The 18064-nt window shown below is 42.3% G+C and overlaps 1 protein-coding gene across 4 annotated transcripts in view; it reads right to left on the bottom strand.

The window, feature by feature from the left end:
* Positions 1 to 2337: 2337 nt before the first annotated feature.
* The window catches only part of ATP1B4 (ATPase Na+/K+ transporting family member beta 4), a 34234-nt gene continuing 18507 nt past the window's right edge, over positions 2338 to 18064 (bottom strand). For 2 of the 4 annotated variants that reach the window (XM_056125794.1, XM_056125795.1), the window contains exons 7-10: positions 14381 to 14476; positions 6944 to 7020; positions 3382 to 3522; positions 2338 to 2386 (exon numbers count right to left, since the gene is read on the bottom strand). In XM_056125794.1, coding sequence (XP_055981769.1) covers positions 3384 to 3522; positions 6944 to 7020; positions 14381 to 14476 — 312 coding nt within the window. In that variant the 3' untranslated portion in view covers positions 2338 to 2386; positions 3382 to 3383. Of the gene's footprint in view, positions 2387 to 3381; positions 3523 to 6943; positions 7021 to 10854; positions 13682 to 14380; positions 14477 to 18064 lie in introns of those variants that run through there. The other 2 variants (XM_056125796.1, XM_056125797.1) reach the window with 1 other exon arrangement.

Genomic DNA, 18064 nt, shown 5'->3' with positions numbered 1-18064 from the left:
GGAGAGCAAAAGTTACAAATTTTCATAAAGTGCCAGAGAGATAGTACAGTGGGGAGGGCGCTTGACTTGTGTGCCACCAACTGGGTTCAATTATGTGCGCCACATATGGAACACTGAGCCTTGCCAGGAGTGATTTCTAATCACAGAGCCAGGGGAAAATTCTGAGCACTGCTGGGTGTGCCCCCCCCCCAATATTTTGATGAAGTTAATTTTTCTTTGTCACTTGAGATTTTAGCTTTTAATATTAGTGTGGGCCATTGTATAGCCTGAGATCACAAAAATTGATCTCTATGTTTCCTTTTTCTTTTTCTATGTTTTGTTTATAGTTTTAACTCATTCATTTATAATTTTTATCCATTTGCGACTGTTTTCTGTACTTAATATGAAGTAGAGTTCCAAATTCTTTCACATGTAGATATTTTCTAGTCTCATATGTTGAAAATACTATTCTTTTACTTAAAAATAATGGTGGGCTGGAGAAATAGTAGAGATAGTAGAGAGCTTACTTTGCATGCAGCCAACCTGCATTTGATCCCCCAACCCCACCAGGAAAGATCCCTGACCACAGAGCCAGGAGTACGCTCTGAGCACTGCCATGTGTGTCCCCAACTAGAAAAATAAATGTTGCACCATTTAAAAAATAAACTAACAATAAGCGTGTGATTTAGTTCTGGACTCTCAATTCTATTCCATTAATTTAATGTCTATCCTTGGGATAAAACTACTATGCTCTTTTCCTTACTCAAAGTAGTATGGCTTGAAATTGAGATATATGAATATTTTAAATTTGTTATATTTTCCAAGGATTTTTTGGGTTTTTTAGGCCCCTCACATTTCAATTTTTAGATCACCTCAAGTTTGGGGGGAAAGGGAAATTTGGAATTACCCAAGGATTGTGCTGAATTTGTATATCAATTTGGGAAGTTGTCATTTTAGTTATGCCAATTTTCTAATCCATGAATAAAGGTACTTCTTAGTTAATTTAGTGGTTTTTCTTTTGAACCATGCATGGTGGTGTAATAAAAGGCTTTTTGCTAACTTTGTTCAGGGGTAGTTTTTAGTAGTACTCAATGTTCAAGGGCCAATGTGGTGTCGAGGATCAAGTCAGGACCTTCCACATACAAAGCATGTGCTTAGCCCATTGAACTATCACTCCAGCACAAATTCTTCTTTAATTTATTTCAGCAATAATGTATAGTTTTTAGTGTGCATGTCTTGTATTTTTGTTATTTTTGTTTGTTTGGAGCCATACCAGCAGTACACATGGCTAACTTCTGGCTCTGGGCTCAGGGGTCACTCCTAGTTGTGCTCAGGGAACCATATGTAGTGCCAAGGATTGAGCCTGGTTCTGTTGTGTGCAAAGCAAGCATCTTACCCCTGTACTGTTGCTCCAGCCCTCTTTTATTAATCTTTCCCCTAGTCTTTTATTATTTTTATGCCATTGTAAGTGGGATTGTTTTGCTAATTTCATTTTTAATTGTTCACTCTTAATGTGTGGAAGGAAAACTGATTTAAATGTACCTAACTTTTATTTTGCAACCTTTTGAACTTGTTATCTCTGGTCCTTTAGTAGATTCCTTAGGATTTCCTATTTAAATAGATGATATAATCAGCTGAGAAATTAGGAGGAAAAGTACGGCATTTTTATTCTCCTCCTCATTTATGAGCATCTTAGTTCCTGATGGAAGCAAATATTTTTTGATTTGAATTAACTGTATTATAAAGATTGCGTCATTCTGTTATGTAAAGAAAATGCTTTATGCAATCCAGGTTTCTAATGCACAGTTGAACTGTAGAATTTTCTTTGGTAAAGAGAAAACAGAATAAATCAGAGCAGCTTCTGTCTCCACACATTCTTTCTTTTGAGCAGAAGGTGTTGACAAAATGATAGAATATGGTAAGAGAATTGCTCTTTGGAGATGTTAAAATTTTGAATTTTTTTTTATTGAATCACTGTGAGATAGACTGTTACAAAGCTGTTCATGATTGGGTTTCAGTCATATAGTGCTCCAATACCCATCCCTCCACCATGTACAATTTCCACCACCTATGTCCTCTGTTTCTCTCATAACCCCCGCAGCCCCTCTCCCCATTCCTGCCTCTATGTCAGGCACTTTTCTTTCTCCCTTTCTCTCTGTCTCTGTCTCTCTCTATCTTCTTTTGTGCATTATGGTTTGAAATACAGGTGCTACGAGGTCATTGTAATTGGTCAGGGCATTCAGTATTTTTAACAGAATGGTACAGCTGAAGTAGATTTTTTGAAGTGGGTGGCAGCTTTGAGGTTTGAATGTGACTGCTAGGATTCCAGAGGCACAGAGAGGTAGGGGGAGGTAGCCCATCATGACCCCGAGAAAGCCTGGAGATTTCAGTCACGAAATCCACATATCTGAAATTTAAGCAGATTTATATCTCAGTGAGGTCGATCCCAAGACAGTGGAGTCTAGCTGGGGGCATGGCGGTGATTTTGGGTTGTGGGAGCAAGCGGCTGCCAAGGCTTTGTTTGGGTCAGCACCAGGCAAAACTACCCCCTCCGATATACCCCAGTCTGTTCAGCCTTGTGTGGTTCTAAGTTTAACTGTAGCATTTTATCTCTTGGAATTTATTTATGAGTCTCTGGAGTAAGGCTGATAAATGAAGTTGTGTGGCTGAACCGGAGTTGGTTTGTGGGCATGGCTCCTTTTGGTGGTTTAGTTTAGTTTTTCAGAAAACTTGATCTAGTGTTGTGGGAGTCTGTCCAGAGAAATAGCTGTGATTTTGGGGTGTCAGAAAGGCTGAAGACACCATCAGGCTGCTACTGCCATTGCCGCCTGAGTCCAGGTTGACACACTGGTGGTGTTGCACCCTCTGGGCCCCAGCAGTGACTAGAACTGAGGCCAGGGTTGCTACCATTCACAACTCAGGTGTTCTGGGTAGGCCATAGTCACCAGTCTGGCAGAACCTGACCAGGGGACACCCCCCCATCCACCATCTCCAGACAGTTGGCACTCAGGGAGGTTTTCCTCCATAATATGCTGTAGGTGGCACTGGTGGCATGGGATGGTCCTGGGAAGAAAGGGTGGTGAGATGCCCTGCCAGCAGTAAGTTGCCTGATTCAGACTCCCATGTTGGGAACCCAGGCATCCCCTGAACTCCGGGACCCACGCTCTGCAGTATTGCCAAGTTGGACATGAAGACCCCTAGTCAATCACACTAAACTTCTTCCGCTGATGTGGCCAGCTGCTCATAGTGCCAAGAGCTGCAATGGCTCCATCAGCTTCAGAGGCTGTGTGGGTGCTGCCACCATCTTCATGAGTCCCACTCTGGCTGGTTCTCTGTCACGAGTGCCAGTTTGGTTCCACTTAAAGCCATCTTTTTGAGAGAAAATAGTTAAAGGCCACTTACAGTCATTCATGCAGAAATCTTGTGAGCCTATCAGCCCCGCTGTTTAGAGCGCTGAGAGCTGCTGCCACTCTGCCACCTCTCACGACTGCTGCTATGCCACTGCCATCTTCTTTCTCTCTCCAATTTTGAAAATATTTTAATCTAAAATTTCAGATGCAAACACAAGTAGGTGTAGGATTTGACAGACCACTGAGTCAAAGCAGTGGACACTATCAATTTTATCTTCCACTTTACATTCAATCCCCCTTCTTTGGTAACATCATTTTAAGTATCCTAAGAGGACCCCCTTTTGCTGACTTTCAATTCAGGCGAGTTGAGTGGTATTAATATTGCCGCCAAGCTTTTGGGATGTGCATGTGACTAAAGCTTGGTTAATTAGAGAAATTTCTTGCTATGGTCACAGAAACTGGTTCAGAGGTGGGCACAAAGTCCATTTGAAACAATGAGAGATTTAGATTTTACTTGTTTTGGGGCCACACTCTGCTGTGTTCAGGGTTTGCTACAGGAGTTGTGCTCAAGGGATCACTCCTGGTAGGTTTGGAGGACCATATATGGGGTATAAAATAAATCAAACCTGGGTGAGCAGCATGCAAGTGCCCTACTTGCTTATTATCTCTCCAACCCTGAAATTCAGAACTTACATTTGGACTGTCAGGCAAGAGATGTTTTCAAGTGGACAGTAGCCTTTAGAGATATAAGCCTGGAAATACTGGCTGTCATCTTACCTAACTTGCTTTGTGGAACCCGAGGACGAAATCGGCATGATGGAGAACAAGCAGATTCTGAGAAGTTGGTTCCTAATGGTGTTTTTGTGTTCCTGTAACTGACTGTGCCTGAAGTAAAACTTCCCCTAGATTTTTCAGTTAAGTGTTTCATTAAGTCCTCTTTCATTCTTTTTTAAAGAAATATTTATTTTCTTTTTGTTTATTATATGTATATATTATATATATTATTGAATTAACATGAGATACAGTCAGTCACAAAGCTTTCATGTTTGAGTTTCGGTCATACAATGATCAAATACTCATCCCTGCACATTTTCCACAAACAAAATCCCTGGTATTACCCCCCCATCCCAACTCTTCCCCTGCCTCTGTGACAGACAATTTCCACAATACTCTCTACATTGATTACATTCAATATTTAGACACCAGTCTCACCATTATTGTTTTTTAAAAATTTTATGTAGGAGTACTGCTATTTATTCAGCCACTGATTAGCTGATTGATTTGGGCATGAATCAGTGCCCTACTTGCTGTATTATCTCTCCAACCCTGAAATTCAGAACTTACATTTGAACTGTCAGGCAAGAGACAGTTTTTTTTCCTCCATCTTACTTTTGTTTTTTATAGTTTTATTTATTTATTTATCTTCTTATACTTATTTATTGAATCACTGTGGGAAAAGTTACTAAGCTTTCAGGTTTAAATCTTGGTCATACGATTATCAAACACATCTCCCTTCACCAGTACTCATTTTTTCACGACCAAGAACCCCAATATACCCCCCCCTCCCACCCGTCCCAATGCCTGTGAGGGAGATGATTTCCACTTAACTATTCTATACATTGATACATTGATTACATTCTACATTCATTACTTCGACAAAAGATGCACCATTACTGTTTAGAATTTCCCCCCCAACAATCAAAATTGCTGAAAAGGCATTGTTGAAATACTTTGTTTTCTATAGCTGGTTATGAGAATCATATAATGATTTTTGGATTTCTGCAAAGAGCCAGATAATCACGAGATTAGTTTCTGTAGTCTGACGTTATGGCTGTACCGGAGAGCCGCTCGTTGGGGGGCAACTCGTGACCTTGGTAGGGCATGAAGGACGAGCCGGTACCACCCCCCATTCCCATGAGACTGTAGTTACCCCATCACCGCCGGCTCATACCTAGCTTTCCTATAAGCTCTGAGGCGGCGGCCACCTTGCTGCCGGGGGGCCTGGGGGGAAAGGCAGAAGGGAGCAACACTCTTTCCTTCCCGGGGAGGCCTGTCACTGGAGTTTAATGCATGGTCCATTCACTTTTCTGCTGCAAGCTGCTGGGCTCTGGACTGAGTCCTTTTGCCTCTGGAGCCATGGCCGTGCTGGAGAGCCGCTTGTGGGGTACAACTCATGACCTCGGTAAGGCATGAAGGACAAGCCGGTACCGTCTCCCTTCCCATGAGACTGCAGTTGCCCTGTCACCGCTGGCTCATACCTGGCTTTCCAATAAGCTCTCAGGTGGCGGTCACCTTGCTACCCGGGGTAAAAAAGGCGGAAGAGAGCAACACCCTTTCCCTCCCAGGGAGGCATGGTGCCGTAGTTTAACGCATGGTCCATTCACTTTTCTGCCGCAAGCTACTGGGCTCTGGATTAAGTCCTTTTGCCTCTGGAGCCATGGCCGTGCTGGAGACCCTCTTGGCAGGGGGGGGCAACTTGTGACCTCGGTAGGGTGTGAGGGATGAGCTGGTACTGCCCCCCTTCCCATGAGACTGCAGCTGCCCCGTCACCGCCGGCTCATACCTGGCTTTCTAATAAGCTCTGAGGCGGTGGCCACCTTGTATGCCGTCCAGATGCATTTCTGCCAAAAGCCGCTGGGTTTCGAGATTTGTTTCTGAGTCTCTGAGTTCATGGCCATTAAGCAGGTTGATCAGGAGTCAGAGGGGCCGTTTGTAGGAGGCGACTCTGGGTCTTGCTGGGATGGGGAGGAAAGGGCTGGTTCCACCCCCATCTGGTGAGGCCCCACGTGACTCGTCACTGCAGGCCCAAACCTGACTCTCCAGTGGCCCCTGCAGGATGGCGGTCACCGGACGCCAAGGGGAACAAGCCAAGGCACGAAACCTATTCCCACCTGGAGTGGCCCAGCCCCAGTAACCTACTGCAGGAACAGGACGCATTTCTGCCAAAAGCCTTTGGGTTCTGAAATTAGTTTCTGAGTCTCTGGGATCATGGTTATTAAGCAGTTCGATTAGGAACCAGAGAGGCCATGACTCCAATTATATAGCTGAGCCAGAGGTGGTTTGTGGGTGTGTCTCCCACATACCTAACTTTTGGCCGTTTGCTTTCTTGGTAAACTTTGCCCCAAGTTTTTGGGGTCTAGCCAAAGGCACAGCAGCAATTTTGAGGTATCTGAAAGTCTGACGGTGCCATCAGGCTGCTGATGCACTCACCTCACAGGTACAGATTGACCTGCTGGTGTCACCATACCTCCTCACCATTATTATTTGGAATTTTCCTGCCACCACTCAAATCTGCCGAAAAGGCAATGCTAGACAATTTATTTTGTATTGCTTGTTATGAATAGCATGATGTTGCATGGCCACTCTCATGGCTGTGCACTTCTGGAATTCTAAAATTTTAGATAAGTAGGTTCTGGAGAGATCTCTGTAGTGAGTTGCTCAATTTCAAGAATCTTCTGTGTGTCTCTGGGTCACGGTTGTTAAGGAGCTTAAATAGAAGCCAGAGGCAGTTTGTGGGCGTCACCTCAGGGTCCCATTGGGGCAGTGGGACGAGAGGTTCCAGCTCATCCCCTATCCCATGAGGCCTGACGTTTGCTGTTACTACTCCCGCGTACCTGGGCTTCTCATTGGATTCTGGAAGATGGCGGCTGCCAGGATTCCTAGGGGGCAGGTGGAAGAAGCCTGCTCCTGTCTGGAGTAGAATGGTGAAATCAGATTGGTGCAAAGTCTGAGGCATTTCTGCAATGAGCTTGGTTATGAGATTCTTTTGTGTGTCCCCTCTTTAATTATTAAACCGATTTAAGACTTTGATTTATTTTTTCCCACTTATAAGCAAGAATTCAAAGTGGTATACCAAAGGATGCCAGATTATGAAAGAGGAAATTTGAAGTAAAGATTATTAAAGAACAGAGGAAAGAATTTGTAAAATGTGAACTCTTTTTCTGTGGTTTTTTTTTTTTTTTGTGCTACACCTGGCATTGTGTAGGGCTTTCTCCTAGCTTTGTTCTCAGGAATCACCCTGGTGGTAATTAGGGGACCATATGAAGTGCTGGGTATTGAACCTAGGTAGACCGTGTGCAAGGCAAATGCCCTTCCTGCTGTACTATTGCTCCAGTCCCTAAAATGTGAGCTCTTAAAGCAAGGCTCAGTTATTAGTGTGCCTGCTATGTAGGTATGAGGCTATGAGTTGGATTCCCTGCACTTCATTCTGAGTGTAATCTCAGAGGCACTGCTATTTGGAATCCCCAGTGCCACAATTGTATGATTTCTGAAGCACCACAACCAAGTATGTGTGAGCACAACTAAACGTTTACAAACCCTGATGACCACCATGATCAAATGTGCTACCTCTAGTCATTGAAACAACAATAGCAACAATAGCAAGAGGGGTAGGAGGGGGGAAATAAAATAAAATTGGAAAGCCAAATACCTTATAGCTGAATAGCAGAATATGGATGAAGTTAAAATTGACCCAATCAGTAGAGTTAATGCAGTAGATGTTTCCAGCATTGCAGTCGACTCTAAGGAGTCTACACGCAGGACTGCTTTGATTGCTGTCCTACTACACCCCTTTTTAATCCTCCAAATATGCTGTTCGCCACTCTACTTTCTTTCCTATGAGGCTAACTTGCAGGAACCACATCAGTTGGTCTTTCTGGCTTGGGGTTGGGTTTGCCTAATGGACATTATCAGTATGAGATCAAAGGAAAGGATGAAAATTAAGTTGAGGCAATTTTCTCCTGTTTCCCTATCTATAAGATCATACTGAGCTGATTGAACCATTCAGCAAGGTCACCATTCCTCTTAAGGCAGCCAAATGTCAGGACGCATTTCTGGTAATCACTTCCAAGCCCTGTTTCTTAGGGTCTGATAATGGTAACAGCTTAATTTCTACTAGTTTGACTCATTGAACTATACTTTGTGGTTCTGTCCATCTATACCTTTATAAGTAATCTTTTTGTAAACAAACCCTCTTCAATTATCCTATTTTTTCAATTGTGCTACATGTTTCTTCTTAGAACTCATGCTTTGGTCTTACAGGCATCAATGAAGGCGTATACTTAAAGAAGCTACCAGACTGAGAAATATACTAAATTCTTCTCAAACTTTTTGAACTCCTTTATGATATTTTCTTCCCTCTTAGCCCGAAACTCAGTAACTTAATTACGAGAAACCTATATAGGAGTAATATTGGTATTATGGACTCATCCCACCACCAGTCAAACAATACTAGCTTAGTAGACCTTAGTGAGTACAGCTTCCAAGAAAATACAGGATTCCTGCTGTAGCCCAATCTCTAAGTCTGAGAAATTTCTGTCGTTAATTGCAATTACCATTAGCAATTGGCTCTGGGAGACAGTTTGTAACCAGACATGACCTGAAGTAATTTAGCTGGCTTTTATCAAACAATTACAGAATTTTTCTTTTGAATTGTGTTCTTTCTCACTGCTCAAAGTTTCTACTAGTGTTGATCTCTTATTTATTTTTAGGCCACACCCAGCTGTGCTCAGGGCTTACTTTTGGCTGGCATTGCACTCAGGGATTACTTCTGGTGGGGCTTGAGAGACCATATGTGGTGCCAGAGAATGACTCAGATCAGCCGCATGCAAGGCAAGTGCCCTAACCTCTGTATTATCCTACTGTTGCTCTCTTACACAAATAAGTGTAATTTAAAAAAACTAGGTGTCAACCTTGATGAAACAAAAAACGTAGTTGATTTGTACTAAGTTGTCTTTAGAAAAACTGGAGCAAGAAGTTTTGTAGGATAACACTGGTTTGTTGTTTCTCCCTGACAGTAAGGAGCTTAGGTTTATTAGGTTATACCCATCACAGTGCTCCCACGGCACTCCCATTCCTCTGTGTTTATCTTTAACCTCTTCTCTGTGCTCTCTTCCCCAACCAGTTAATCACCATTTTCCCTTAAGCAGTACCTGTGACTTGTAAAGTCAGATTGCTCAGAAATCTCTGATTTTGTATTTGTAAGTGAAATATTGTTTTTCTCCTTCTCTTATGTCCTTATGCATAATTTACTTCAGAGCAATGTCCTTTTTGTATAGGCACAGGAAGACAGTTAATGCTATGCTTTTGCAACATGGGAGTTAATTGACTCTGTATAATATTCACTCCTGGGCATCTGTTTTCTTGACTTAAGCCTCAGTTGCCCTTAGTTCCTAGCACCACAAAAGCAGTGTCCCGACAAGGGGATGAATGAACCCAGGGTAAGCTCTGAGCTATCCTGGCATCAAACCGGGCCAGGCCAAGAGCCATAATACTTAGCTATAAGTTAAAACCATGGTCATGGGCAAATTCTGTCATGATCCAAAGAGTAAAAACTGGGTTATGACCCTGATAGGGATAGGAAAGACTAATCTGGCCTGAGCACTGTAGTCCGAGATCTATAGAAAGATGTCCCTAAGAGAGCCACGCTATAAGCTTAATGTATCTCGTACTGTGTCCATACAAAATGGCTAATATTAGGAAGTAGAATTAAGATGAATGTTTAAATGGTTGTTGGACTAAGGAAAGGAGAAACACACCCCTAGGTGGTATTTCACCCTTGAGGGGATCTCCTGGCTGCAGGAGATCAGAAAGGGCTTTCATGTGTTGATTGTCTTACATATGACCTAGGTGTGGTTGCTACACCCAATGCTTGGAGTTTGAACACAAGGCCAAGGCAGCGAGATGGAGCGCAGAGAGACTAAAATAGGGGAAAGGAGGAGACGGGAAAGAGGGGCAATGTGAGACTGTATGGGGCGCTTAGTGAAACTGGAACAGGCGTGGGGAAGAATGGAATAAATGGCAACTGATCACCAACCAGCCTGGTGACACTGTTCCCTTCTTCATGCATCTGTTGGCAGTGGCTGCAGGCCGGGGTGGGTAAGCGGCTCATCACCATCAGACATACATGGTTGGCGAGGGAGACTTCCACTGCCACCGGCTTACTTATTTATTTTGTGATTACACAAAGATTGCAATAGGAAAATGCTCAGAAATGAAACAACTTTTAGTTTCATCCTCCTGTGGCTAAACCCCAAATGCCTCCCAAAAAAAATCTGGGGAAAAGGAAAATAAGACAAGCTAATAGGCAGTCAATTGTCAAGTTTTCTACCCATGTGGCTGCCAGTATTCTTGTGTGAAAATGAAAGGTGAAGTTTAGAAAGAGAAAAATCAAACACTTATTTTTTCCAATTTATTATTGTCATCAACTCCCCAAGGTAATAAAAATGTTTTCTACATGAAGATACTAAAAAAAATGCCAAAAAGCTTATTTTAGGAGAGCAATTTCAGAGGAGTGAGGGGTGAAAAATACTAAGTCTAACATGGATCAAACTGTGAAGGTATTTGCAAAGAGCATTTCTCATTGAAAACCAAGGAAAACCAAGTGCGTTGCAATAGACGGTATACCAATCAAATCTTGATACAGCACAGTGTGTGTGAGGCATTTAAATTAATGCACTAGACATTTATTCAACAGTTAGACTGCAACTTTAATGAATATATTAAAATACAGTTCTGTACAATAAAGCTGTTTTTTCCATGTCCCAGATCACACCCCAAACTATCTTAGCCTTATTCAATTATACTGCTTGCCAACTGTGGACATGATGGAGTTCGTTGAATGAGAAATAGTGATGACACAAGATTCATAATTTCTTGTCTGTTTAATAGTCAATATATTTAACAGGATCATGTATTATGTATAAAATGTAGCACCAGTAGTTGAATTCCTGTGAAATGTTAACTATTCTAACTCGAATGTGACACATGCTTCAAAATGTTGGGGATATCACTCATTTTTCCCAGAAGATGTTAAATCCTGGTAAGCAGAACCTCAGAGAAGAAAGAGCAATGGACCTGGAGTCAGATGCAATGCAGGTTGTTTTTGCTAAGTGCTCTCTAATGTCCTTTCCAGATCAAATGTTCTAGTATCTTCTTCTACTATATTTGGAGAGTTGGATGATTTGAGATGAATTTTCAAATGGCTGTTAAGCATTTTCTATTTTTAAAAAAAATTTTAAAAGTTAGTTTCGATCATTGAATTTGGTGAGGAATGGTGTTGAGACAAGACCATTTTTGTGTGTGTTCTATTTTGTATTTCCCACAGATTTGCTTTCACCTATCTTCTCTCACTTGTTGCTAACAGTAAATCTCCCTCTCCTGTCCATGAGAGTCCAAAAAGCAGAAGCAGTCTCCTCTAGCACAAAACTAAGAGAAAAACACCATCTGAGAGACTATATTGGTGTGGTGTTTTTATTTTATGGGCTCAAATTCCCAAGAATAAGTAGTTTAGACTTTCAGAGAATTTCATAAAACAAATGTTGTCTCTATGCTCAGACTTCTTTCTGTCCACCTCTACCGATGTTTTGATTTCCCCAGTGGTGTCTGAACTATAGAAAGCACAAGCTGAAAGTATCCAAACACCTTTCTATTCAAACCTATTTCTCTCTTGCCTTCCCAGTCTAGATCCACTGTCTCACTATCCGACTGGTTCAAACCAAGTTCTAAACCAGGAAGTCATCTTTACTTCTTCTCCTTCATTGCCCATTTCCCAGTCTGGCCCCTCTCTGATCGTCATGCACGATGTAACTGTCAAAGATTCTAAAATACAAATATGATCACAGAACTTCCCCACCTAAAATGCTTTAATGGCTCCTTTTCACCTCTTAGATAAAATTCAGAATCCTCTTGCAGTACTTACAGACCTCTCTAGCTCAACCACCTCCCACTCTTTGCCATTTCTCTGAGTCCTTTTCTCTCTAGTTCCATGAACTGCTCATAGGTGATCCCAAACACCATGATCTTTTACAAATCTGCCTTTGCATATTTCCTCAGTTTCCATAGCATTCCCACCTACACATTTATAACCTTTCTCACAGTATTTATGAAGTTACTTTTTAACCTGTTCACCTCCACTACCAGTCTGCCCATTCCCTGTTTGAGGAGAGGATAGACATTGTAAGGAGAATCAGAGTGGATGCTTCTAGGTGGCATTAGATCTTGTTTTGAATCAGGAGACATTATGTTATGGTCGGATGCTCCTTTTCTCTTATTGTTACAGTCCTCTCTCTGGTGGAGATGCTGAGAAACAGTGACATGGTCACATGGTCAAAGGTAAGACAATGCATGATTCTGGATGATGCACAACCTGAATAAACATCTGCTCCATACCATTTTTTTAGCAAACAAAAATCTTAATAATAGGCCTGGACTTAGGGTGACCTGACAGGAGCTTTCTGAGTTAGTTGGCATACCTCGATTTCAATGCTCACAGCTCTGTTTATCTGGTGTCAATGCACATACATACATCCCTGATGATCTTAAAACACATTAAACTATTGTCAGACAAATAATCCAAGGATAATGAATGGGTAGAAGTCATCATTTTAGTTTTATCTTCTGCCTAAAGTTGAGAGAAACCTGTTTGCAAGAAATCTTGCCTTTGAATGAGTATAACATAGAGCAAAGAATCAAATAGCAATCAATTACATTTATATGGCAGGTATTCTCCCCAATTGTAGTGGGGCCCTATTCCACAAAAGAAAGTCATAGGGAAGATCTCTATCTCTATCCCAGAACAAAATTCAGTTAGTTCCATATCTGTCCCAGTTGAAGACTGGGAATCAAAGTCCTTAATCTTTGAATCAATGTTAAATTTCCCATGGGAGGCAACCCATTTCTTGAGTAACCCTAAATGTAGGGTTTTCTAGGTGTTGTGAACATGAATATATCTGAGTTTATTTTGATTGGTGATTCCAAGGTCAAGAAAGTTTTATAAAAAATTAATTATTAGCCTGGTTGGGAGAAATCTTATCTCTCTATCAACAAAAGTTTTACAGAACAAAATGAATCTATAATTGTCACAGAAATGCTCTCTCATGGCTATTGTGAAGGTCATCAGATGCTGTATTCATACTATTGTGAGAATTTTAGTGGAAAAATTGGAGTTTAGTTTTAAGTGTGTGGAAGGGCAGTAAAGTGAAGGAGATTAATATAAGCTATTTTTCATTAGGAAGGTCTAACTTTAAAAAATCAAATAGCGCCTAAATTTTCTACACATGTCAAAGACAAGGAATGATGTCTTTGGAGTCTGCCTGCTTGTGTTCTGATGGAAGAAAAAGAATTCAGGTGCTTCTAGGGTCACATGAAAGAAAACAATATGCAGAACTGGTGGGCAGGGCTCCCTGAAATTCTTAGGTTTCTATGTTCAGAGTAAAGATGACCCTGCCCACAAAGCGATCATTAATGACATCATTTATGATGCCTTTTCCCTTCACTTGGCACTGCACAGGCACGGCTTGGTTCTTCACCACATCTGTGAAGTGCATGGCCACCAGTGGGGAGGTATAGTTAACCTGTAGGTGGAAGAACAATGAGGAATTGAAGGTAATAGGATGGATGAGATCAGCTATTCATTGCAGGACAGAGCAACTTCCACAAAGGAAACCAGCCAAGCCTGCATACAAATGGCTAACATCACTGACATTCTCTCTTGGCCCTCAGCAAAGTGGAGAAATGACCCATTTCTCTCATAAGTTACTGTCAGAGGTCTGATTGTTCTCTGGGGGGGAACAATTCACACTCGGCTTGATAAGATTTTCTGGCTATCAGGCCATAAATCAAACAGGAACTAGCATCTATCAAATCTCTGTGTTGGCAAGGAAGCCATGAAACTTTTGCTGCCCCAAGGCTTAAAACGGGATAAGCAGGCAAGTGTGATAATTTTGGGCAGAATTGGGCATCGAGGAAGTGATTTCTCTGCTCCAGGGTTCTGGTACTGATGAACTTTGTGGCCTTGAGCTAGTCATTTTCTCTCTCCAAACCCTAATATATGTATCAGTAAACAGACAGTATTAGATCAGACAATATCGGAAGTTCCTATTGATGTGGAAATAAGGGGCTATGATAGGAGTTCAAAAAGGGAGGTCCTGGTCTTGACCGGCAGTTCTTTGCCTGCTGGTACTACCTGCTGCTTCCTCAGCAGTCTTGTCTGAATCAACTATTTGTCTCTTAGTCCTTTAGGACAGCCAAGTGAGCAGTGCATACAGACTTACGTGTGTCAGCTTGCCATAGTAAGGGTAGTAGCGGAGGTCAAAAGAAGCTGACTCTGGGTAGTACTTGATGGATCTGATGTCGTTTTCATCACCTCTCTGTAAGTAAAGGCAGACATATGTAGTGTGCTCGGTTACTCGGTGATTGGAACCTGAGCTAAAAGGGATTGTGACATAGGTGGAATCACTATGCAACCACTGCCCTTCTCACCCCCTACACCCCGCACCCAGCCAAGAGTATAAAGAAAGGAAAATGGAGCAAAACAAAGCCTGATACAACCCACAGGACAGTTCCCAGGGAAAGATTCCACCTTGCCTTTGTAGCTCATAGAATGCTACATTAAGTGCAAGAGATATAGATAGTATAGGGGTTAAGGTGCTTGGTTTGCATATGGCAGACCCTGGTTCAATCCCCTGTACTGAAATATGTCCCCTGAGCCCTGTCAGGAGTGATGTCTGAGCATAGAGCAATTGGCTCACATCGAAAACGAACAAGAAAGGAATACTGCTTTGAAGACCTTTACTGAGAAGGCTGAATGTACTTGGTGTGCTTTTGGGGGTGGGGAGAGAAGGGGAGGAGAGGAGACCATACCTGGCAGTGATTGAGGGCTACTCCCATCTCTATGCTTGGGGATCATTTCTAGCAGGGTTCCAGAGGATTTATCACTGGTGCTGCTCTGACAACACGGTTCAAAAAGGACTAGCCCACCTCCAAAGAATCATACTGGGAATGACACTCACTTGGGCTTGATACAAGAATGAATTGAAACATGTTTCTTAAATCATGTTCTTTAAATTTCATGTTGTGGGCTCAGTTCTACTGGGTGTGAGAACAGCTTATGGGTAGGTGCCCACTTTGTACATTGAAGGCCCTAGATTTGATCCTTGGCACCAAAATAATACAAAATAAGGGTCAAGGAGAGCACTCAAAGGGTTGTAATTGGGGCCAGAGAGATAGCATAGGGCTTAAGAAGCTTGTCTTGCATGTGGCTGACTGACCTGATTTTGATCCCTGGCACCACATATGGTTCCCTTGAGCATCATTGTTAGTGACCTCTGATCACTGAGCCCATAAAAATCTCTAGCTACCAGAAGGTGTGGCCCTTCAAACCAAAATAAACAAAAAATTAAAAGTAAGGCAGGCTAGGTGCCTAAAGTGGGCATGGATGAACCACAGGGGCAAATTTCTAGCTGGCTTCTCTACACTCACATCTGTGACTTAATTCTTAGTGTATTTCATTATAATAGGTGGAGTCAGAGGCCAAGTTTGTGGGGCCCAGTATTGGAAACAATTAAACAAATTAGTGACCATCATGTCAGGTAGGGTCTTGCCCATTTTGTCTTTGTGTTAGATTTGCTCTAAAGAGCAGAAGTTTAGGGGTTAATAAGGTACAAAGTATGCATCACTACTTGCAAATCACTCAAGGGAAGTGGGGGGGGGGTGAGATGATTTTGTTTTGTTTTTGTTTTGGAGCCGTGCTCAGATGTGCTCAGGAGACCATGTAGTGCCAGCAATTGAACCTGCCCCCCCTGCATGCAAAGCCTGTGTTGCAGTCCTTTATGGCATCTCTTTGACCCCTCCTCATAGGTATACGTCTGTCAAGATAGTATAATTGTTTTTAGTAAAAACTCAGATATTCAAGGGGATAGAGTGATAGTACTAGGTTCAAAGTACTTGCCTTACATGCACTCAACATATTTTTTTTTACCACACTCGGTGATGTTCAGGGGTTACTCCTCACTTTGCACTGAGAAATTATTCTTGGTGGTGCTTGGGGGACCATATTGGATGCTGGAGATTGAACCTGGGTTGGCTGCGTGTAAGGCAAATGCCCTACCCACTGTGCTATCACTCTGTTCCCATAACCAACCCATTTTTGGTACCTAGCACCAGATAGAATACCTAGAGCCCTTCTAGAAGTGATCCCTTAGAAAACAGCCAGGAGTAAGCTGTACTATCTTTCTGAACCCCTCTACTAGAACTTTTAATCAGCCCAATTAGTATACTAGTTAAACACGTTTAATTTTCTTCTTTTTTTGGGGGGGGGCGAACACTCAGCAATGATCCTGGGTTACTCCTAGCTCTGCACTCAGGAATTACTCCTGGTGGTGCTTGGAGGGCCGTATACAATGTTGGGGATTGAACCCAGATTGGCTACATGCAAGGTAAGAGCCTTGCCTGCTGTACTATCTCTCCAGCCCCTGTTAGTCTTCTTTTTGATTAATTTATATATGTTGCTAACTAGCACTGAAATTCCTCTTTTAGGACAGAGGAGGGACCACTATGACAATGATAGCTGGAAATGATCACTCTAGACAAACCTGGTGTGCTGAAAGGAGGTAAAGTAATATGCATGATACCCTTTCAGTAACAGTTTGCATGTTGTTAACTGAATTCAATCCCTGACACCCCATATGATCCCCGGAGCCCCACCAGGATCTATCCCTGAGTGCATACCCTGGAGTAAGTCCTAAGCATAGCCAGATGTGGCCTCTACAAAAATGTTTTTGGGCTCAGGGACTACTCCCAGCACTGTCTTTGGAGGTCATTCCTGATGGTGCTGGGGAGACATACAGCGCTGAATATGGAACCCAGGCTTCCAGCATGCAAAGGCTGTGCTTAGCTCATTGAGTTGTCTCCCTGGCACTTGAAATTCTTTATTAGTGAATGGTCTTGGTCTATAATATTTATTCACTAGTAAAGTTGAGTCAACTTCATTAATTTGTAGTCGCACCTCACATGCATGTGTATTTACACATATTCACATACCTGTGAACAAAATGAGTGTCCTTTTGGGAGACTACCAATATCGCTTTCACTAGTATGTGGAATGTATATAACTAAAGAAGGATAGGGAAGAAGGCTGAAATAGCTGAGTACAGATTTGGTAGGAGGGAGGACTACATTCAATCCCTAGCACCGTGTGATTACCAAAGCACTGCAACAAGCAACCCCCAAACATTGCCAGCTGTGGCCAACTCCCCCAAACAATAGAATCAAACAAACTGGCAAAAATTGCAGAACCTAAACTTGATGACCTTTACTAGAAGGAAATGGGCTTGGAAGGGTGAGCAGAGGAGTCTTTTGTGGATGGGAGGGTCCCAGAACTTTGATATGCTCTGAACTTTTATAATATTTACAAGTAATAATAACTTGATTTTTTAGTGAAGCAAGAGTTTTATTGAAACTTACTTAGAAAGATGTGAGGGGAGAGAAAGACAGGAAATAAGTTCAAGGGAGAACATGACTTGAAGAGCGAGTTAAATAGATCTTTAGATGGGGGAAGGAGAGCAAAACCACAAGTTTTTGTTTATCAAGCAAAAGCAAATACACATAGGGGCTGGAGATAGTACAGTGGGTAGGCTGCTTTCCTTCATATTGCCGGCCCAAGTTGGAGCCCTGACATCCCATAGGGTCTGCTGACCACCATCAGGAGTAATTCCTGGATGCAGAACCTGGAATAAGCCCTGAGCACCACTGGGTGCAGCCCAAGAAACAAAACAAAAGAAAAAAGAAAAGCAAAGACTGCCTCACATAGTGTGGACCTACCTAACTTTTTCTTCTTTGGTGATCCCATTTGCTCGAGCAGGCCCAGTAACGTCTCCATTGGAGACTTTGTTGTTACTGTGTCTGGCATATCGAATACTCTCGGTAGCTTGCCGGGCTCTCCGAGAAGGGCGGAGGAA

This window comes from Sorex fumeus, unplaced genomic scaffold (genome assembly GCF_029834395.1).
Source record: "Sorex fumeus unplaced genomic scaffold, SorFum_2.1 ptg000058l, whole genome shotgun sequence".
NCBI classification, from domain to species: domain Eukaryota; kingdom Metazoa; phylum Chordata; class Mammalia; order Eulipotyphla; family Soricidae; genus Sorex; species Sorex fumeus.
The sequence above is the reverse complement of the archived record's forward strand: the minus strand, read 5'-3'. Positions and strand labels throughout refer to the sequence as shown.